Source organism: Ceratotherium simum, chromosome 3, assembly GCF_057802395.1.
Source record: "Ceratotherium simum simum isolate JZ-2026a chromosome 3, ASM5780239v1, whole genome shotgun sequence".
In the NCBI taxonomy this organism is placed as follows: domain Eukaryota; kingdom Metazoa; phylum Chordata; class Mammalia; order Perissodactyla; family Rhinocerotidae; genus Ceratotherium; species Ceratotherium simum.
Window position 1 is genome coordinate 37,833,509 of NC_141902.1, and position 21,948 is coordinate 37,855,456.

Genomic DNA, 21,948 nt, shown 5'->3' on the forward strand with positions numbered 1-21,948 from the left:
CCCAAGACTCTTGGTTTCAAATTTAGTGCCACTTCAATAGCCTAAGTTAAAGCTATATTAACAAGTTAGCTTGGGGAATTAATATCAAATTTGCTTTTGGTAAATGGAATTTCACCTTCTAGAGCCATCACTCAAGTTGTCACCTCTAAACCAATTAAGCAACCATGGTTACAACGCACTGGACTCCCTTCTGTGGAAACTTGTTTCTATTGAAGAGTTAAGTGAGAAGGCAGTTGCAGATCTGGGGCCTTCCTCCAATACCTCATCAGGTTTTCACATGGGGCTACAGGCCTTTCAGTCCTACAATTGCTTTTCGGTTCCTCTAAATCAATTCCCCACCTTCTCATACTAAAATTTCTATTTCTTAGGTAGAAAATGGGAGGTAGGGTAAAGGCAAAGCTAGAATCTTGCCTGAATTACAGAAACACTCTATTCTGGTACAGACACATTCTCCAACCTTCCTGTGATCAGCTGCTCTTTGGGAGACTGTTTTGGGGCCTTATTTCTTTTTTTCTTAAATTCTTGTTACTGAGGAAGAATAAATTTTGTTTATCATGCAGGGAAAAGAAAATCTTAAGTCTTTTTTTTTTCAACCTATTCATCCAGATGAAAGCCATCACAGATGACCCTGTAGGAAGAGTGAGGTCTGGCACTTAAACCCAGGCAGAGATGGCAGCTTGCAAGCTCGGTCCAGGGCCAGTTGATTGTCAGTGTCTGGCTTCCTCAAAGTGTCTGGGGAACACAGAGGGCCACTCTCTATGTCACAGGTATCCTACTAATAAAAATCAGTAGGAATAAAGCTAACACCATTCGACAATGAAAAAAAAAAAGGAAAATATATCTGGAAATTACAACAAAAATATTCATATAATTAAGCAAGTATATGGAATCACCTGGTTGGTTCCCATCCTTGCAGACAAAGCAAATACTTGATTTAGAAATGAGCAAATGTTCTCTGGAGATTTTTATGGCCACTCTGCTCATCATTAGGGATTTGGAACCCAGGAAGAAGCTCCATGCAGCCATGGCCTCAGAATCCTGCCCTCTGAACACCGAGATCTGGCTTATCAGAGGGCATGTGTTAAAAACAGGAGGCTGGCAAAGGTTACCAGCACCCGCAGGTCCCCATGCGTTTGTCTTTACCTCCTCACTGCCTCGGAACATCTCTCTGGGAGGAATCAGGTCAATAGCACCACAAACATAGCTATTCTGATGAGAAAAGTTATATGGACAACCCAGACTGAACAAGAACACCATAAATAAGGAGGGAAGCACAGGCTCAGCCAGGAAAGCTGCCATGAGGAGCAAGCTTGGAACTCTTCAGGAGTAGTGTCAAATACCAACACCATATTTACAAGTCTAATTTGGAACATGACCCTTTTTAAGTGCAGAAGGAAGTTAGGGGAGAAACTATGCATAAAATAAAAAAACATACATATATTCACAGAAACACCCACCCACCCATTTTCACACTTCTTTTGTTCATTTTTCCCACAGAGAACAAATCAGATGAACGAAAAGCCCAGCCTCTTTTCCTGAAGTTCCTATATTTATTAAGGACTTGTTAGAGAAGCCCCAGATGGAGCTTGGATTCGCAGCAGACTTCACTCTCCTTGGCCCCACTCACCCCTGACAATTTACCAAGGGAATGCTTGGGACACAGGTGGGAAAATCCAGAAGAGGCAAGAAAAATTATGGCTCACTTAACTTATACATTATACACAAGGGCATCAGTTTCTCCACATACTTGCACACACAGTCTTTCACTAGATGCTTAGCAGACTTCTCACCTGCAGCAACAGAGCTCAGTCAAGCTGTGAGAAATAGAGGAAAGCAGTATTTTGATCCAGCCCCAGGTCAGTCACTTTATCCAAGACAGTCACACATGCCAGCCCCAAGCAAGTCCTCAGCGGCCCGCAGCTGTTTGCTTTGTGGAATGGAAGGCTGGGCTTTTTCCCTCCCTAGATTTTTTCCTTGCTATTGCTGCTGAGCTCTCCGCTGTTCCCTCTGGACCTGTGACAGCTGCTCGGTGTGTGTGTGTAATTTATTGTTCCGCTGCCGCTGGCTCGTCCCCAGCCGCTGGCTTCTCAACCTGTGACTCTGGAGGAATCAGATACTGGACCTCCTCTGTACTGATGGCTACTTTATCTGGCTGGAGCCACCTCTTGAAATGTTCCAAGGTGCTAGGAAAGAGCAGGAGAAAAAGGTGGCTGCATCAGACCTTACTGATTAATCACTTAATGATTATCTCAGTTACTCAAATACTGCCTTCCCGCCCACCACCAATTTCTTCCTACAATTGTTTTTCACTGCTAACATGGGGAAAACGACGATACTCCTCTGACAGCTGTGCATTCTGGCAGCTCCGTGGCATAATTTACCCCCTAGTGGGTACTTTGGCTATAAGCAGCACCATGCCCCCCTTCAAATGCAGAGCCTCTGAAGGCTTGATGAGAATAGCTAAGAGCTTATGCCTCAGTCCTGTCTTTTTTTCCTCAAAACTGGAGAGGAGAGAAATTGTCAAGGGGAGGAAACATTCAAATAAATACCAAATAATTAGTGACGCAGAAACCTGAGCATCTTGAAATCTCTTATACCTGAGACACTCAATTATACTTGCAGCACTTAGTTGCACGAAGCATGATTTTGGGGGTTTAATTGTGGGTTTTTTGTTTAGTTCATCCTATAGCAAGTCCCCAAGATGGAAATATCTGAGCAGCAATGTCCCCCACAAAGGAACAGCCACTATGCCAGAGGGCTCTTGTTTTCTTTTGATCTGTGGGGAGGCAGAAAGTGTCCTACCCTCCTTAAATACCCAGGATCCTCCACTCTAAAGCTATTAGACATTCATGGTAAAGTATAAATGACTAGAAATAACGTAAACCTCATTCTATGCTCTTCAATAGCACAAGCTATTTATTAGCTTAAGCCAAGAAATAAAGCTATAACCAGCAGATTTTAGACACCTAAAATGGGGGAATCATGTTGTGGACAGTTGGATTTCTCAGCCCATTACTCCCCTGCCAAAAGCATGCTATGAGGTGGGTCACCTACCCGGCCTTCACTTCCGTGAAGAATCACACAATTCCACTACAAAATGGCCTCTATTTAAAACATAAACTTTGAAGTTTGAAAACAAATGCACATCTACTGTTTCCTGGTGCTTGTCCTGAACACTGATAGAAAGAAGCAATCCCACAGATGCAGGCTCAGGGGAACAAGTGCCCACAGCTCGGGGGACTCAGGTGCTACACTGGCGTTTAATCTTCATCTACCACACTTTCCATAGGATTGTTTCAATTATTTCTACAGAGAATGGAAAACCACATTATTTTAGGTAGTGTTGATAAATACACAGAAACATGAACTTGAGCCTTGGTGCTAAGTGATGTCTGAGATAAAGAATTCCTACTTGAGAATTATGCAGGAGAAAGTTCTGTCTTTTCTTCTCAGACTGGAGAAGAGGGAGATATTCAAGAGGGGAGAGAACATAATACCAAATTATTAGTGGGTCAGGAATCTGTGAATCTTCAAGTCTTGTGTTTTTCTGGCAGTTTAAGGTTCAACTGGGTTGATCTTTTAGAGACAGAAAAGAGCAAAATTTATATTATTTTCTGAACCCTCAGAGGGTAGCTGCCCTGACCTTAGATGCCACAATGACTTCTGTTGGATCCAGGGGCACGCTGATGCAGTCTTCGAGATAATGTAAGTGAAAGTACTTTGCAAATTAAAAAGTAAAATGTAACTATGAAGTTTTATTCACATACTGTCCATGATTTCAAAAGCAGTATCTTCATCTGACACCATGGGAATCTCAAAATCAATGTTAATGATATGTTGCAAACTTAGGTTAAGTCATATTCCCCCAAGACCTTTTGTTAAAATTCAGGTTTTTACTCTCCTCTCTGATTTTTATTTTGAATAATTTCTTACTGAACTTTAAAAAATTCTGTTAGGAAGAATAATTAATAGTAGCTAACACTTACATAGTACTTACCGTGTGCCAGGCACTGTTCTAAGCACTTTACACATAGTAACTCATTTAACCCTCATAACAACCTTATGAGGTAAGAGCTACTACTCCTTGCTTTACAGAGCAGGAAACTGAGGCACACACAGGTTACTTACGCAAGAACATACAAGCAGCAAGTGGCAGAGCCACTTTCCTGGGTGTCAAGCACCATCCTGCTGTTTGTGGCAGAATGTCCTCTCCTCCTTTCTGCATCCGGCCCACCTGCAGGTACTGTTCAAGTCCTGCCTCCTTCTCTGGCACAAACACCAGAACCCATGGGGAGCTCAGTGGTCTCTGAACTCCCAAAGCATGTTCTGTCACTTCTACGCATCTGGCTCTTATGCTGCTGCATTTTGTTAGATATGTCTTTATATATATTTGTTATCTCTCCCCCTAGTTCTGAAGACCAAAGAAAAGGGTCTAAAACTGCCTTACATTTCCCCTCCACCCCACTGCGCCCCCCATGACATCAAGCACAGTGCCTTCACACAGTAGATGCTTAAGAAATTCATTCATTTAGTCTACACAAATCTGAGTGCCTATAACATGACAGAAACTCGGTAAGGCACTGGAGATTCACAGATAAGAAGACACAGTTCCAATTGTTGATTGATTACTACTTTCTCAAGCGAACTGTGTACTTAAAAACGAAGACAATGGTTTATCCTCAACTCTGTTCAACCTGTAATTAAGATGTAGGTGGGGCATTTGCCTTTTGGCAAAAATACCCATTCTCAAAAATCTGCTGCTGGACTAAGAGCAGACAGAACAACCTTACAAAGGATGATTTTTAGCTCAGAAAAGCTGATATTGACATCAACTAATATCTGCACTCAGATGTCACTCTCCCTGAATCTTTAGAGAAAGAGAAATGCCTTCAGTGAAACAGACCGTCACCTGGAACTGGACTGGGAATCAATTACCTCTCATCAGAATCAAGTCCATCCACAAAGAACTCTGATGCTAACTTCTCCTGGAGGAACCGATCCCAGCATTCCTTCTTGGCTTGAGCTAGGGTTCGAAGCATGTCCTTGGAAGTCACTTCCTGATTGAAACCTTTGATTCTTCTCAGTTTCTTCTCTAAAGAGAGAAGAACTAGAGCTTAACAAGGAAAGTGAATGAGAAATAAAACTAAATCTAAAACGTAAAATGACAACTTAAAAATTCTCTCACTGAGGAGTACATTCACGTTCCCTGCAAAAGAGCTTATTTTTTAAGGAGGGCAGATAAAGGGAAATGTACATTTTTCTTTTTCCTTCACAATGTCTTCACTCTTCTCATAAATAAATCGATGGCATGTTTTCTTTGAAATCACAGAAACCCAGCAGGTATCTCTCTAAGGAATGCTTGTTTTCCCTGGCTTGACATGTGTATACTACGTCTTTTTTCAACTCCTTGAAAATAGTCTCTCGGAGGAGTAAATGGTTTTTCTTTTTGTTAGAGTGACATGAAGTGGTTTCCAAACCTCATGAGAAAGAATTAGAGAAAATGATGAGAGATCCAATGGTTCATTAGACACTAAAATTGACTTGATGAGAACTCAATAATAAGAGATCTTTAAGATCTCTATGTGTGACTAAATTCTTGATTAAAGAAAAGGAATCTCAGGGCCGGCCTGGTGGCGCAAGCGGTTAAGTACGCACGCTCCGCTGGGGCGGCCCGGGGTTCGCCGGTTCGGATCCCGGGCGCGCACCAACGCACCACTTGTTAAGCCACGCTGTGGCGGCATCCCATATAAAGTAGAGGAAGATGGGAATGGATGTTAGCCCAGGGCCAGTCTTCCTCAGCAAAAAAAAAAAAAAGAGGAGTATTGGCATTGGATGTTAGCTCAGGGCTGGTCCTCCTCACAAAAAAAAAAAAAAAAAAGAAAAGGAATCTCCCAGCAATTTTTAAAGTTGCTCAACTTGTGGCCTGAATGTTGGAGCCTAATGAAAACAAACATCTTGTAATCCCTTTGAGAGTGGTCCATATGGTTTCCTGATGATAGATGTTTAATTACTCTTCTTTGCATTTTAAGTATAATTGTTGAACAGATATCCCCCTTTGAGGAATGCAAGAAAGGGTATCACCACTTGCCTTCTGCCTTAATTAAGCATAGCCTTCAACTATAATAAATGAGTAAACAATGGCTTTTTGGAGGGGGTAGGAGTGAACATCAATCTTTGAACCAATAGAAACTTTATGATTTGCAATCCCGTTTTCATTTCTAAACAATCCACATTAGCTAGCACCCACAGATCAAAACAATAAACACTTTTTGTTGCTGCAAGTTACCACCAAGAGCTGGCCCATGGAAAACCCCTGCAGTTGACAAATGTTAAATATTTGAGGAGTTTTTTCTCCTTGAGGATGTGAAAAGGATTATGTATATCTCACACTGAACTGGCTAAGTTTTTAATTGTTGCTTTTAGTGGATTCTCTTTGATATAGCTTTATTGGCAATAAAAACAATTCTTATATTGTCTGGCCTTGGTTGTCAAGGTGGACGGTACTCTTTTGGGCTGGAAACGGTCTTTCCTTCTCTGAGCGTGCTGAGTCCCTGATGAGGTGTGATCTAAATTAGGCAGGCAGAAACACTCGCCACTGCATACTCCAAACCCGCCTGCCATTGTCTCCCAGACTCTGCCAGAGGCACCAGAAATGGCTCTTATTTTCCTCAGAGAAGGAAATTTTAATCATCTTCTTAACTGACTGTAGAAAAATGATCAGTGGAGTTTTAACTTTCTGAACCAGTCTCCACCAATCAAAATCATCACCAAATCCATGAATGTTTCTTATAATCCCTCGGCACAGAGCACCAATAAACCAAAGGATCTGGTTCTTCAGCTTTCTCAGACTGTTGCTTCTTCTGCTTATCATTGTTAAATAGATGCTCCGACCACCACAAAACAGAATTGTCAATCTCCTCGGCCATGGCTGCAAGTATTACTATCCTATCTTTGGTGGCTTCCTGACAAATTTCACATTAAACCCTCATCTTTCTCATTATCCATCATTCCACCTGTGTTTTTTCCCTTATCTTTTTCCTCCAGTACATCATTAACAAAATTCTTTTTGTTTTTCCAAGATATTATTTAGCAATCATGTAAACTCTATTGTGACTCTTCTTTCTGTCCTTCCTCAAAAGCTTCTTCATCCTAAATTGCCTTTCCTTCCTCAAATAATTATTGCCAGATTTGGTTTCATGACACATAGATGGGTCTCGTGGATGTTTAATAATAAAAGGATACCACGATTCTAAAGACTGGCAATCACTGCCCTAGAATGATATTTTTCTTTCCCCTTGCATGGGACAATCCAAATCTCTTTCCTGTGTTTGGAGTCTGTCTAAATACTTACACTTAAGGCCACAAGACAGGAGAGTGAAGATGTGTTCAGGAAATATTAAAAAAATAAAATGGCTAACAAGAAGCAGAATGAATTTTATGTCAACATGCTCCCATTCCAACAATAAGCTATTTAATATAACAGTTTTTCAAACTGTAGCATCAGAAATCCATATGTAGCTCTGGGGCCATGACCTTTTCTTTCAGGATTGCATAAGATGTGATACTTCTGAGTTAGCTGAATATATGGGTCACCATTAGGTGGCAAGAGGGTTCTACAGAATGACAAGAAATAAAGTAGAATTCAGATGAAACAGTCAGAAGCAGGAGGCAACAAGGACTGTTTTAAGAGATGTACAAGAAAAAGGAGGCTCCTTCCCAACAATCAACCTGAAACAACCACTAGAATTATCTCTGACAGATACATGTGGTGAGGACAAAAAAAAAAATTAAGAATAGAAAACCAGGTATGATGTAACAGAACTTCAGCATGCTTCCTTAAAACCAGCTTCTGGTTACCAGAGGGGAAGGGGGGAGGCAGGAGGGTGAAAGGGATAATTCGGTACATGTGTGTGATGATGGGTTGTAATTAGTATTTTGGTGGTGAACATGATGTAATAGAAGTACAAAACAGAAATAGAAGTACAATGATGTACACCTGAAATTTTTACAATGTTATAAACCAATGTTACTGCAATAAACAAAAAATTTAAAAAAAAAAAAAAACCACCAGCTTCTGATTTAAAAAAAAAAAAAAAGAGGGCCAGCCCCGTGGCTTAGCGGTTAAGTGTGCGCACTCCGCTACTGGCAGCCCGGGTTCCGATCCCGGGCGCGCACTGACACACTGCTTGTCTGGCCATGCTGAGGCCGCGTCCCACATACAGCAACTAGAAGAATGTGCAGCTATGACATACAACTATCTACTGGGGCTTTGGGGGAAAAATAAATAAATAAAATTATAAATAAATAAATAAAAGAAAAGCCATCTAACTTACCTAGAGATGCTAAATACACTTCCGAATCCTGCAAGGGAGCCCACGGCTTTATAGCTGGCTGAACAGCAGAGTCTGGGGCCTCCCTCTGGCCTACACCAGCAGGGTAAGAATCCATAAAGGAGTCTGAGAAGGCATTGTTGGCACCATCCTCTTGGTCAGGATTTGGCAGACAGGAACAGATTTCAGCCCAAAGATCCGGGCCAGATCTTGTGGCTGTAGAGTCAATGCTCTCAAACATTTTCATTTGGAATCTGAGCTGAAAAACAGAAGCTCAAGTGAGTAAGAACTGGCTTTAAGGATACAGTATAAGTATGAGGTACTTGGATATTTGTTTACCCACTGAAGGAAGGTAATAGGCTTTTAAGAAGTTTCTCTTAACAAAACTTAAAATGTCTTCTATTAGATTCCTATGTTACAGATAAAAAGATGCCAAAAGGGTAATTGGGTCCTCTTCTGGCTCTGCATTCAAGTTGTTTTCATAATGAAGTTTGTCTTTAAAAATGGAATTTCTACAAGCCAGACACAAGAGGACAAATACTGAATGATTCCACTTATATGAGGTACCTAGTGCAGTCAAATTCATAGAGACAGAAAACAGAATGGTGGTTGCCAGCGGCTTGGGGAGGAGGGAATGGGAGTTATTGTTTAACGGGTACAGAGTTTCAGTTTGGGAAGTTCTAGAGATAGATAGTGGTGATGGTTGTGCAACAATATGAATGCCACTGAACTGTACATCTAAAAATGGTTAAAATGGTAAATTTTACATTATATATGTTTTAACACACACACAAAGGAATTTCTAGGACATTTCCAGTGAGGAAGATCGTCCTGCACTTTTCTCCAAAGGTTCTCCAAAATACAACCACTCTGTCCTCGGCCAATTAAATTCTATTTTCAATAGGGCACAGACTAACAGTCTTGCACTGTTCCATACAGAGGAGGATAATAAAAGCGCTGCTTGGTGAAAACTGTCTGTCAGAGAGTACTGTCAAATGCAAAAGCCCATGTACTCATTACATCTAGAAGCTGGGCAATATGCCTCATGTTCTTATTTTAAGAGTCAGAAACACTGAAAGATATTTTTGTCATTTTACGGATGAAAAAAACGAGGATCAGAAGGGTAACTTGTCAAGGGCACATTACTGATATATGGTGAATCCTTGATTGGAAACCTGACCTGTGCCGCTCCAAAATCAAATCCATATTTTTACCCAATACCACTCTGCCTGTTTGGGAATATACTGAAAGAACCAAACAGAGCTAGGTGGGAAGGGCCACGCACAGAGCCTGGGGCTTTCATAACTATCTAATCTTATAGGATGGCTTGACATCTTTTAGGAGGGATCTCTGAGATTAGGAAGGCTGCCTGGACAAAGGTCTGAATAATTCCAAGAGAGGGAGCTCAGCCAGCCAAGGGCCCGGAAGTAAAAGCGACAGATATTTCACGGCGGCCCTGGATGAATTGATGCCAGGGGCCACAATGAACCTCCACCCCCATCCCGAAATCGTTTGAACCCACCCAAACCTGAACTTTGCTCGCACCTGTGCCCCGGTCCCCGCTCTCCCCACTAGGAAGTCCAGAACAGCGCAGGGAATGCTGGTGTCCAGACCCCGGGCCTCAGTCACTCTGGCCTCAAGCACTGGCTGGGCGGGATGAGTCAGGCCCCGAGGCCCCTTTGTGGTATCCCAGGATGGGGCCGGAGACGGGGATACAAAACGCTGGGCACCCCGCCCCTCCTCACCTACCGCAATCACCGGCCCAGCAGCCCGCAAACACTCGGCTCAGCTTTGTCGCTGGCAACCGGAAGAAATAGCGAGGCGGAGTCTCCAAGTGACGGATCCCGGGAGTCCTCCAACCACCGCCCGAGCTGGCGATGTTCCGTGCGTCGATTGGTCGAGTGGAGCTCAACTGGGTGAGGAAGCGAGGAGCAGAGTGCGAGGCAGCGGTGAGCGGGACTGTTGTTGCCGGGGAACGGTGGAATCACGTGCGCTGGGCCTCTACCTTCCCTAGGGCCAGGTAGATTCCGCTTACTTCTGTGCGTTCCAGCCGCGCGGACAGCGACAGCCTCACATTCCCTGCTCGGATAGAAAGCCCAGTTTCCAAGGCCTTTGACTTTTCTTAATTCCCTGAGCAAGTTCACCTTCCGGATGATTCTCTGGGCCAGTGTTTGTCTCTGCAAATTTCAGCCCTTCTCTACTCAAGGTATAGCACTTCGGCGGCTCAGATGGGGAAGAAGGCGACTTCTTTCCTTAACTGTCGCAGGAGACCCATGTCTCACTCACCAAGTTATGAAGCTTTCTCTCATTCATTTAGTCAATAGACACCAAGCTCCTCCTGTATTCTACGCGTTGTATTAAGCGGGAATTCAAGACAGATAAGACCTGGTATGGGTCCCAGAGGTCTTGACAGTTTAGTGTAGGAGGGTGCGCTATGGGGGCAGAAAGGTTTACCAATAACAGCAAAGAATTATAGAGGGTATGATGGAAGTGTGGCCAGAGTACACAAAGGAGAGAGTGGTCATGAGGGGAAGGAGGAGGTCAGAAACGTTTTTTTAAAGGAGATGACCTTTGATATCCTTCAAGGTTATCAGTTCGCTGAGATGCACCCCTTCTTCCCCCATCCACACCTAATTTCCAGGGCCGATTACTCTCTCTCAAAGAAACATGTGCTGAAAGACATCAACCAACCATGAGTAGAAGTAACTTTGCTGATGATATAGTCTCTAGATGGGTTTAAAGCCAATCTGTGTGGCTATGGTGGTAATAACTACCACCATGTGAAAGGGAACTACAAGGTACTCCGTTGCTCCCATTTATAACCATTCTTAGAATATGCAAACAGGGGTCCGGCCTGGTGGCTTAGCGGTTAAGTGCACGTGCTCCGCTACTGGCGGCGGGTGTTCGGATCCTGGGCGGGCACCAAGGCACCGCTTCTCCCGCCATGCTGAGGCCGGGTCCCACATCCTTCCCACAGAAGGATGTGCAACTATGACATACAACATCTACTGGGTCTTTGGGGAAAAAAAGGAGGAGGATTGGCAATAGATGTTAGCTCAGAGCCGGTCTTCCTCAGCAAAAAGAGGAGGATTGGCGTGGGTGTTAGCTCAGGACTGATCTTCCTCACACACAAAAAAAGAATATGCAAACAGAAGGAAGTGGAAAGCAAGGAGGTTAGAAAACAAAGGAGCAAGATTTTGGCAGTGCTTATACATAGGGAATAAATGGCAGGGGCGGGAGTGGGGGGGTAGAGGCGTAGTCTCCTAGTGAGGGATCCTCAGAGTCCTCCAACTACCACCCGACGTGGTGACATGAATCTGGTAGCATCTGATTCATAGAAGGGGCACTGTCGCAGGTTTATGGGTGCTTCATCAAGCTACTCCATGGCCTCTCGACTCACTTATGCCCTTTTCTCTGATTTCCTGCTCACCAAACTCTTAATTTCCAATTTGGCCTCTTAAATATCTTGATGGCAGGATGAGGGTGCCTTTAACAGTGGGCATAAATAGTTGCTGGTATGAAATGAAATACATTTTATAACTTAAAGTTACAGCTGTAAATTAACAAATTGGCATCCTTACCGATTCACCTATGTCTTCTGAGTTTAATTAGTATATATGCTAAATAAATCCAAACCAGATCCTGGATTTGCAAAATTGAAACCATAAACCATGGTAATCTCCCCCTCCTCAAGGAATGCTCACACCAGAAAGCCACATGGGGGCAGTCAGCATCCCTCTATCTCAGACTCTCTGCTTTAACAGCAGTATGATTAGCACAGATATGTTTTTCAACTAGCGTATGTTTTCACTGAGATCAGGACCCATGTTTTTCTTACCTCTGTATCTCCAGAGCCAAGTGATGCCTGGCAAATGTTCCAAATTTGTTTGGTGTGTGAATGTTTGAATTAGAACCCTCATGGTCAAGGACCACACTGAACTGCAGCTAGACCATGTGATTCACTCTTCAGTCCCTTCTTCATGTTGCAATCAGGGTGATCTTTTGGAATGGAGATCAGATCATGTCACACACACACACACACACCAAAAACTCTTTGATGATTTCCCATTGCTCTTAAAGACTTAAATCCTTATCATAGTAGTTAGTTGGAGTTCTTAGTTCAAACAATAGAACTCATTCTAGCCAGTTTAAGCAGTAAAAGGAAGTGATTAAATCTGCTCTGTCCAATAGAACTTTCTGTGATGATAGAAATGTTCTGTATCTGAGCTGTCCAATAAGGTAGCCACTAGCTTCATGTGGCTGTTGAGCGCTTGAAATGCAACTTGTGCAACTGAAGAACTGAATTTTAAATTTTATTTCATTTTAATTAATTTAAATTTAAATAGCCACATGTGGCTAATGGTTACTCTATTGTACAGCACAGGATTAAAGGATATTAATTAGTTCACAGAATATCAAGAGGGGCCAGAGAGTCAGGCTTGGGGTCTATAAAATCAGGAACAGTGTCTAAATCCCACTGAGGGACTGCTCAGGGAACACCCCACTGCCACTGAACATAGACACTGCAGTTCCAACAAGTTGCCAGGTGTTGTCCAGGTTGCTAATTCACAGACCACATTTTGAGTAGCAAGGCTTTAGACAATCCCACAAGGACTCCCTCTCTAGACCTCTCTGATACCTCTCTCCTTGTCCATGCTTCAGATACATTCTGAAAAACGTTTATTTTTAAATAATCACTTTATTGAAATATAATTGACATACCGTACAATTTACCCTTTTGTCATGTGGCTGGTTCTCAGAGGCCTTGGCTTCTCTTGATTCGGATCTTTTTCTGAGCCTGTTCTCCGGCTCTCTTGTGAATTCTATGAAGTGCTAATAATATCCTTTCAATATTTCCCTCTCTGATGAAGTGAATCAGAGTTTGTTTCAGTATTTTGCATTTAAGAACTCTGATAAATACATCATCTGATCCACTTGCAGTTTTAATCTCAGGACAGGAGCAAATGGAAGATCTCTAATCCTTCTCATGCTGTTAGGGGGAAGGACAGGTGTGAAAACATTGCTTCTGGGGTGTGTGTATTTTTAAATACATATATAACAGCTTTATTGAGATATAAGTGACGTACTATAATATTCGCCCTTTTAAATTATACAACACAGTGCTTCTTGTTGTATTCAGAGTTTAGGAATCCTCATTCCGTTTTGTTTTGTTTTGTTTTAAGCAACTCCTTTCAAGAGTTTTCCAGCCCTAAGGGGCTTTGAGCATATCTACATGGAATCTACACTTTTGGTGAGTCATCCTCACAGCCTCTCAACTCCCCACTCATTCAATTCATTCAACTCACCCTCTCTCTTCGCAGTCCCCGCCTCGGGACTAGGTCTCACTGATTGGCTGGTGCTGAGTGACGTCCTCAGATCGCGACCCAGGAGCGGCGGCCGCGCGGTTATGTGGCTGGGCGGCCTGCGCTGGCTCCCGGTTGTGGTGCAGGGGTGCTTCAATCTCCGGCGCCTCAGCTTTGCCAGGTCTTGGGGTGGCAGTAGGAGCCGGATGACGGAAACACTATCGACCGAGGCCGAGGCAGCGAGCGGGCTGAGGGCTCCGGTTCAGCAAAACGGAGACGCGGGTGGCGACGCGAGGAGTGAGCGGACCCCAGGGCGCCCGGAGCCGGCCGACGCGGGAGTGGAGCCGGCCCCGGGGGACGGGAAGCAGGCCACAGGGAGCGGGGAGCAGGCTCTGGCTGCAGCCCAGGGCCCAGGCAAGCGGAAGAAGCGGCGGGGCGCAACCGGGGAGCGCGTCGTGCCGCCCCCGAAGAAGCGGCGGGCTGGGGTGAGCTTCGGCGATGAGCACTTTGCAGAGACCAGCTACTACTTCGAGGGCGGCCTGCGCAAAGTGCGGCCCTATTACTTTGACTTCCAGACCTACTGCAAAGGCCGCTGGGTGGGCCACAGCTTGCTGCACGTGTTCAGCACCGAGTTCCGAGCCCAGCCCGTGGCCTACTACGAGGCCGCGGTCCGGGCCGGGCGCCTGCACCTCAACAAGGAGCCAGTACAGGACCTCAGCGTTGTGCTCAAGGTGGAGTCCTGATGGGGTCGGCCGGAAAGGGGCGAGGAAAGGGGGCAGGGGTTTTTTCCGAGTTAGTGGGCGTAGGTGCTGGAGTAAAATCGGGGTAATTCTGAAGCGTTCTCGCTTTCACTTGGAACACTCTTTTAGCCCTCTCCTCCCACCTCATCTCCGCAAGTATCCTCTGTGCTTCAAAACTCAGCCCATTTATCCCCTCCATCCCTGCAGTTTTCTTGTTTCCAAGGGATAGAAGTCGGAATTCTCATAGCTCCTGTTAGGAACTGTCTTGTGGCACTGGCGCTGATCACTTCCTACCTTGCATTGTAGACCTCCCTACAAATAGTAATAATAGAGGCTATCATTTACGTCCCCTTACTGTGTGCTGGGCACAGAGTTAAGCTTTTTATGTACTTTAACGTTTAATTCTAATGACAGCCTTGTGGGGTAGGTATTGCCACTTGATTTTACCTGTGAGGAAACCAAACTAAGGTAAACCTCACAGCGGTAAGGCAACAGTGTCACCGCCAAAGCCTGTGTTCTTATAACTACTGCTTAAATTATTTATCATAGAGCCTGATATGATAGAATTGTGAAATGTCAGAGATAGAGACTAGAATTGTATAGCCCAGTGCTTTGACCCTTCTTTAAAATTCCTTCACAGTCAAGAAGTGCCAGACAATCCTGTCGGTAACACTAGTTCACCGTAGTTGTGAAAGAGGCAAGGTAGTTTCAGCATTTGGGGAATGAGTGATTTGAATGCCTGCTCCCATCCTAGTTTTGAGAAGCACAGATCTGGTCTAACCCTCACATTTTACGGATAAGGAAACAGGCCCAGAGAAGTTAAGTGACTTGCTCAAGATCATGCAGTGAGGGGTCGGCCCACTGGCTTAGCAGTTAAGTGCGCGCGCTCCGCTGCTGGCGTCCCGGGTTCGGATCCCGAGCGCACTGACGCACCGCTTCCCCGGCCATGCTGAGGCTGCATCCCACATACAGCAGCAACTAGAAGGATGTGCAACTATGACATACGACTATCTACTGGGGCTTTGGGGAAAAAAAGAAAAGGAGGAGGATTGGCAATAGATGTTAGCTCAGAGCCAGTCTTCCTCAGCGAAAAGAGGAGGATTAGCATGGATGTTAGCTCAGGGCTGTCTTCCTCACAAAAAAAAAAAAAAAAAAAAAAAGATCATGCAGTGAGCCTGTGGGAAATCCAGGCAGGTCTAGAGCCCAGATCTCTGGACCTATAGTTTGGTGTTTGTTCAGGGTCATGATAAATGATGATATATGGAGGTTTTTTCCCTCTGTTTTAGAAAAAAATGGCTTTTAAATATAACTTGATTATAGAGAAAATACAGATAAGCAAAATCAAAAAACATCCGTAATTCCACCACCTAGGAATGTCACTATTAACATTTTTGTGTAAATCCTTCTAGTACTTTTTCAATGCCTGCTATCTGCCTGTGTGTCTGTATTTTTACAAAATGGGAATATGCTATGCACACTGCTTTTTCTGCGAAACCATGTACTGCAACCATTCTTCCGGGTCAATAAAGAACGGGAAGCTGTGTGTGCAGTCGACTGATTACAATTGTTGGCTCCTGGGCTGACCGATTGCCTATGTCATTGGCAGGACAATGACTTCTTGCAGAACACAGTGCACAGGCATGAGCCACCAGTCACAGCAGAGCCTATCCGCCTGCTAGCTGAGAATGAAGACATGGTGGTGGTGGACAAGCCTTCTTCCATTCCTGTCCATCCCTGTGGCCGCTTCCGACACAACACGGTCATCTTCATCCTGGGCAAGGAGCACCAGCTCAAGGAGCTACACCCATTGCATCGGCTTGACCGCCTTACCTCCGGGGTCCTCATGTTTGCCAAGACAGCAGCCGTCTCGGAGAGAATTCATGAGCAGGTTCGAGACCGGCAGGTGAGCCAGGCTTTGTTTCCTGCGGGCCACTTCCTGGGCACAGAAATCTCTGTGTCAAAAGGGCATTGCTGAGTTCTTTCTGAAGTGGGTCTTCATGTTTAACTGGCGAAGCTTCCTACTTTCAGAAAGGTCAACACCTAAAGTGCCAAAGATAGGTTATTATCTCTTATGTTTCAAAAGATTTTTAGAGATGGCATGCACTGCTTCTCTTAGTAGTTTGTTGTTCTGGAGTTTTAAAGTGATGACAGGCTGAGCAAGATTTTTAAGATTGTGGGGAGAGCCTACTTGGTGGAAAGATTCTGGATGAAGTTGGAAGAGGCATGGGTAGAAGAATTAAATGGTAATGATTGTGGTCTTGAAATTGTAATTCTGGATCTGATTGTGGTAGGTTTATTGAGTGCTTACTGTATACCAGGCTCAATACCGAGTACATTAGAGCCTAACTTACTGAATCCTTGTAACACCCTGTGAGGTAAATGCTTTTCTAATCTCACGTTTTCTAGACGACTTAATGGGATTTTCAAAGGCTAGTAATGTACCCAGAATCACAAAACTGGCAAATGGTGGAGCTGGGATTTAAATCCTCTGCTGTCTGACACTGGTGCATTCTTCATCACTGCAGAGAGTCTGGGCTTCAGGAGTTGAGGCTTTGTGCTGACTTGCTTGCTCTTCCCTTCTATGTAGCTGGAGAAGGAGTACGTCTGCCGAGTGGAGGGGGAGTTCCCCGCTGAGGAAGTGACCTGCAAGGAACCCATCTTGGTAGTGTCTTACAAGGTAGGGGTGTGCCGTGTAGATACTCGGGGCAAGCCTTGTGAGACAGTGTTCCAGAGACTGAGCTACAATGGCCAATCCAGTGTGGTGCGGTGCCGGCCACTCACAGGCCGCACCCACCAGATCCGAGTCCATCTCCAGTTTCTGGGCCACCCCATCCTCAATGACCCCATCTACAACTCAGTTGCCTGGGGCCCCTCCCGTGGCCGGGGTGGCCACATTCCCAAGACAGATGAGGAACTGCTTCGGGACCTTGTGGCAGAGCACCAGGCCAAACAGAGCCTGGATGTGTTAGATCTCTGTGAGGGTGACCTGTCCCCAGGACTCACGGACTCTACAGCTCCCTCCTCAGAGCTGGGCAAGGACTGCCTAGAAGAGTTGGCTGCATCTGCCCAGAAGATGGATAGAGCAGTTGAGGCAGCCTCTCAGGATCTGGACACAATGGCTTTGGCACCAGGGAACGCAGCCGAAACAGATGTTGTGAATCAAGAGATAGACCCTCTCTGTGCAGAATGCCGGCTGGTGCGACAGGACCCCTTGCCCCAGGACCTTGTGATGTATCTGCATGCCCTGCGCTATAAAGGGCCAGACTTTGAGTACTTTTCACGCATGCCTGCCTGGGCACAGGATGACTGGCAAGAGGACTGAGGGCTGTGGCCAGTGGAGGGATTGCTTCTTGGGTTAGAAGAGGGAAGGGCCATGGGGTGGGAGCTGACCTCATGGGCTGGTACTCAGGGTTTCTACAGGAGTGAGGTTGGGCTCCTAAAGGACCTGCTCGTACTTGCTACCTCCTTCCTTCCTCTCCCTCCAGCTAGAGTTTGGGGACTTTTTGATTTGTAAATATATCCCTTTTTCTAACACCTTGTGTGTCTGATTTTCTTACTGCTTTCTTTCAGTTTTTTTTATTGAGGTAAAATTCATGTAACATACAATTAACCATTTTAAGTATATAATTTAGTGGCATTTAGTACATTCACAATGTTGTGTAACCATCCCCTCTTATCTAGTTCCAAGACATTTTCATCACCCAAGAGGAAACACACACTCATTCAACAGTCACTCCCCATTTCCCCTTCCTTCCAACCCCTGGTAACTATTAATCTACTTTCTATCTCTATGGATTTGCCTATTCTGGATGTTTCATATAAATGGAATCATACAATATGTGACCTTTTGTGTCTGTCTTCTTTTGCTTAGCATAATGTTTTCAAGGCTCGTCCCATTTACAGCATGGCTTCATTCCTTTTTTATGGCTGAATGGTAGTCCGTTGTATAGGTATACTACATTTTATATCCATTGATCAGTCGATGGACATTTGGGTTGTTTACACCTTTTGGCTGTTGTGAATAGTGCTGCTATGAACATTTGTATACCAGTTTTTTTTGTTTGTTTTTTTTTATAATTTTATTTATTTATTTATTTTTTCTCCCAAAGCCCCAGTAGATAGTTGTATGTCATAGTTGCGCATCCTTCTAGTTGCTGTGTGTGGGACGCAGCCTCAGCATGGCCGGAGAAGTGGTGCGTCGGTGCGCGCCCAGGATCCGAACCCAGGCTGCCAGCAGTGGAGCGCGTGCACTTAACCGCTAAGCCACCAGGCCGGCCCTGTATACCAGTTTTTGATTGAATATGTGTTTTCAGTTCTTTCGAGTATATTCTAAGGAATGGAATTGCTGGGTCATGGTAATTCTATGTTTAACTTTTTGAGGAATCACCAAATTGTTTTCCACAGCAGCTGAGCCATACTACGTTCCCATTGGCAACACACAAAGGTTCCAATTTCTCCACATCCTCACCAGTACCTGTTATTTTCTGTTGTTTTGATTATAGTCAGCCTAGTGGAGGTGAAGTGTTATCTCATTGTGGTTTTGATTTGCATTTCCCTGTTGACAAATAATGTTGAGCATCTTTGCATGTGCTTGTTGGCCACTGATATATCTCCTTTGGAGAAATGTCTAAGTCTTTTGCCCATTTTTTTTTTTGTGTGTGTGTGAAGATTAGCCTTGAGCAAACATTCGATGCCAATCTTCCTCTTTTTGCTGAGGAAGATTGGCCCTGGGCTAACATCCGTGCCTATCTTCCTCTACTTTCTATGGGATGCCACCACAGCATGGCTTGACAAGCAGTGCGTCAGTGCGCGCCCGGGATCCGAACCTGCAAATTCCTAGCCACCAAAGCGGAGCGCGTGCACTTAACCACTATGCCACCCAGCCGACCCCCTTTTGCCCATTTTTTAAATTAGGTTGTTTGTCTTTTTGTTGTTGAGTTATAAGTGTTCTTTATATATTCTGGATACAAGACCCTTATCAGGTATGATTTGCAAATATTTTCTCCCATTCTGTAAGTTGTCTATACATCTTATTGACATTATTCTTTGATTCACAAAAGTTTTAATTTTTTTTGTTGTGGTAAGAACACTTAACATGAGATCTACCCCTTAAATTTTTATGTGTACAATACAGTATTGTTAACTATAGGCACAGTGTTGTACAGATCTCTAGAACTTAATCATCTTGCGTAACTGAAACTTTATGCCCATTGAATAGCAATTCCCCAATTCCCCCTGACCCCAACCCCTGATATCACCATTTTACTCTCTGCTTCTGTGTGTTTGACTATTTTAGGTACCTGAAAAGAAAAAGTCATTTTCCTTGACTCACTACTTACAGAATACTCTACTTCAAATGTGTGGAGGTTTCCCCACACGAAGCAATTCTCTGATACCAGCTAGGTGTCCTGCAATTGAACTCAATTCTGACACTCCAGCTATCTACCTGGAGATAGCTCAGATCCCACAAGTTAAGGGCTCATTCCCACAAGACTGCCCCTCACTTCAGCTGCTAATCACAAGTCCAGGTGATCCCCTGTGCTTCTGACCAACCATAACTCAGAGGTTCCCACAAACCCCTCCTCAGTTTCAATCATTTACTAGAATGGTTCACAAAACTCAGGAAAAGTTTACTTAGTAGATTACTGGTTTATTACAAAGGATATTAATGGATATGAATGAACAGCCAGATGAAGAGCTACTTAGGGCAAGGTCTGGAAAGGTCCTGAGCACAGATGCTTCTGACCCCATAGAGCTTGGGGTGTAACACTCTGGCACGTGGATGCCTTCTTGTTCACCAACCTGGAAACTCTCTGAATCTAGTCATTTAGGATTTTTATGGAGGGTTCGTTACTTAGACATGATTGATTAAATCATTGGCCATTGTTTATTTGATCTCCAGCCCCTCACCTCTCCCCTCTGATCATAGGGTTGGTTCCCCTGGCAACAGGTCCCCATCCTTCAGGGCTTTCCAAAAGTCACCACATTAATGTAAACTCTAGTGTGATTGAAAAGGCATGTTATAAATAACAAAAGACACTTTTATCACTCTAATCATTTAGGAAATTCCAAGATTTTTAGGTGTCTGTGCCAGGAATGAAGATCAAATATATTTTTTATTATAAATCACAATATCACAATATCTCATGTAAGTGGAATTATGCAGTATTTGTCCTTCTGTGACTGGCTTATTTCACTTAGTATAATGTCCTCAAGTTTCATCCATATTGTTGCATATGGCAGAATGCCCTCTTTAAAAGCTGAATAATATTCCGTTGTGCGTATATACCACATTTTCTTTATCCGTTCATCTGTTGATGGACATTTAGGTTGTTTTCACATCTTGGCTATTGTGAAGAATACTGCAGTGAACGTGGGAGTGCAAACATCTCTTTGATATCCTGATTTCAATTCTTTTGTATAAATACCCAGCAGTGGGACTGCTGTGTAGGGGAGACAAAACGTTACCTCTATCCATCTTAGGTTTTCAGCTGGGACTCTTTAACAAAAAGACAGATTAACAAGAGAAAAACAGTTTATTAACAGGTGTGGCACACATTACACAGGAGAAATGTAACCAAAAGAACTCAAAATGGTGGCTTAGAATCCCACCTAGCATAGTGTCTTCAACAAAGAACAATAAATTTGTAGAGAAATGACAGGACAAAGGAAAGCAATTTTAGGCTTCCAAGGGCTGCAAACTGGGAAGGTAAATATGTGGGAGGTAACTAATGGAGTAAGATTTGTTTGCAGATTCCTCTGGTGCTGTATCTGGGCTAGTAAGAGAGTCTCCAGTAAAAGGAGAATTTATATCCTGCCTTTGGGCAGAAAAAAGGGAGCTTTTTCTGGGTTTGCTGCTTCTTAATTGCCTTCAGTTCAAAATAATTTTTATGTCAAAGAGGCATACTTTGGGGTGACATTCTGGTTTCCTTCAGCGGAATCATATCGTATTTCTGTTTTTAATTTTTTGAGGAACCTCCATACTGTTTTCCATAGCAACTGCACCATTTTACATTCTCACCTACAGTGTACAAAGGTTCCAATCTCACCACATCCTTGCCAACACTTATATTTTTTTATAGTAGTCATCTTAATGGGTGTGAGGGTGATATCTCATGGTAGTTATGATTTGTATTTCCTTGATAATTAGTAATATTGAACATCTTTTCATATACCCTTTAGCCATTTGTAGATCTTCTTTGGAAAAATATCTATTCAAATCTTTTACCCATTTTAAAATTGGGTTGTTTGTTTGCTATAGAGTTGGAGTTCCTTACATATTTAGAACATTAACATCTTATCAGATATATGGTTTGCAAATATGTTCTCCCATTCCATAGGTTGCCTTTCACTCTGTTGTCTCCTCTGCTGTGCAGAAGCTTTTTAGTTTGATGTAGTCCCACTTGTCTATTTTTGCTTTTGTCATCTGTGCTTTTGACGAAAGTTCTAATTTTGATGCAATCCAATTTATTTTTTCTTTTGTTGATTGTGCTTTGAGGGTTATATCTGAGAATCCATTGGCAAATCCAAGGTCATGAAGATTTACCCCTATATTTTCTTATAAGAGTTTTATAG

At 43.7% G+C, this 21,948-nt stretch overlaps 2 protein-coding genes across 5 annotated transcripts; one reads left to right on the plus strand and one right to left on the minus strand.

The window, feature by feature from the left end:
- Positions 1-1,528: 1,528 nt before the first annotated feature.
- On the minus strand, positions 1,529-10,172 carry CCDC32 (coiled-coil domain containing 32). Of its 4 annotated transcripts, none has more exons than XM_004421417.3 (4): positions 10,080-10,172; positions 8,334-8,589; positions 4,936-5,092; positions 1,529-2,183 (listed from the first exon to the last, which is right to left on the minus strand). In XM_004421417.3, the coding sequence occupies exons 2-4, from the start codon at positions 8,575-8,577 to the stop codon at positions 2,045-2,047; spliced, it is 540 nt and encodes a 179-aa protein (XP_004421474.1). In that variant the 5' UTR covers positions 8,578-8,589; positions 10,080-10,172; the 3' UTR covers positions 1,529-2,044. The 4 variants fall into 4 exon arrangements, with proteins under 4 accessions (XP_004421474.1, XP_014636056.1, XP_087281366.1 ...); XM_014780570.2 differs by having other exon boundaries at positions 8,334-8,584; positions 10,080-10,151; XM_087425240.1 differs by having other exon boundaries at positions 10,076-10,119.
- A 3,550-nt stretch (positions 10,173-13,722) lies between these two features.
- Positions 13,723-18,211, plus strand: RPUSD2 (RNA pseudouridine synthase domain containing 2). Its single transcript, XM_004421418.3, has 3 exons — positions 13,723-14,364; positions 15,980-16,276; positions 16,961-18,211. The coding sequence occupies exons 1-3, from the start codon at positions 13,738-13,740 to the stop codon at positions 17,693-17,695; spliced, it is 1,659 nt and encodes a 552-aa protein (XP_004421475.3). The 5' UTR covers positions 13,723-13,737; the 3' UTR covers positions 17,696-18,211.
- Positions 18,212-21,948: the final 3,737 nt, after the last annotated feature.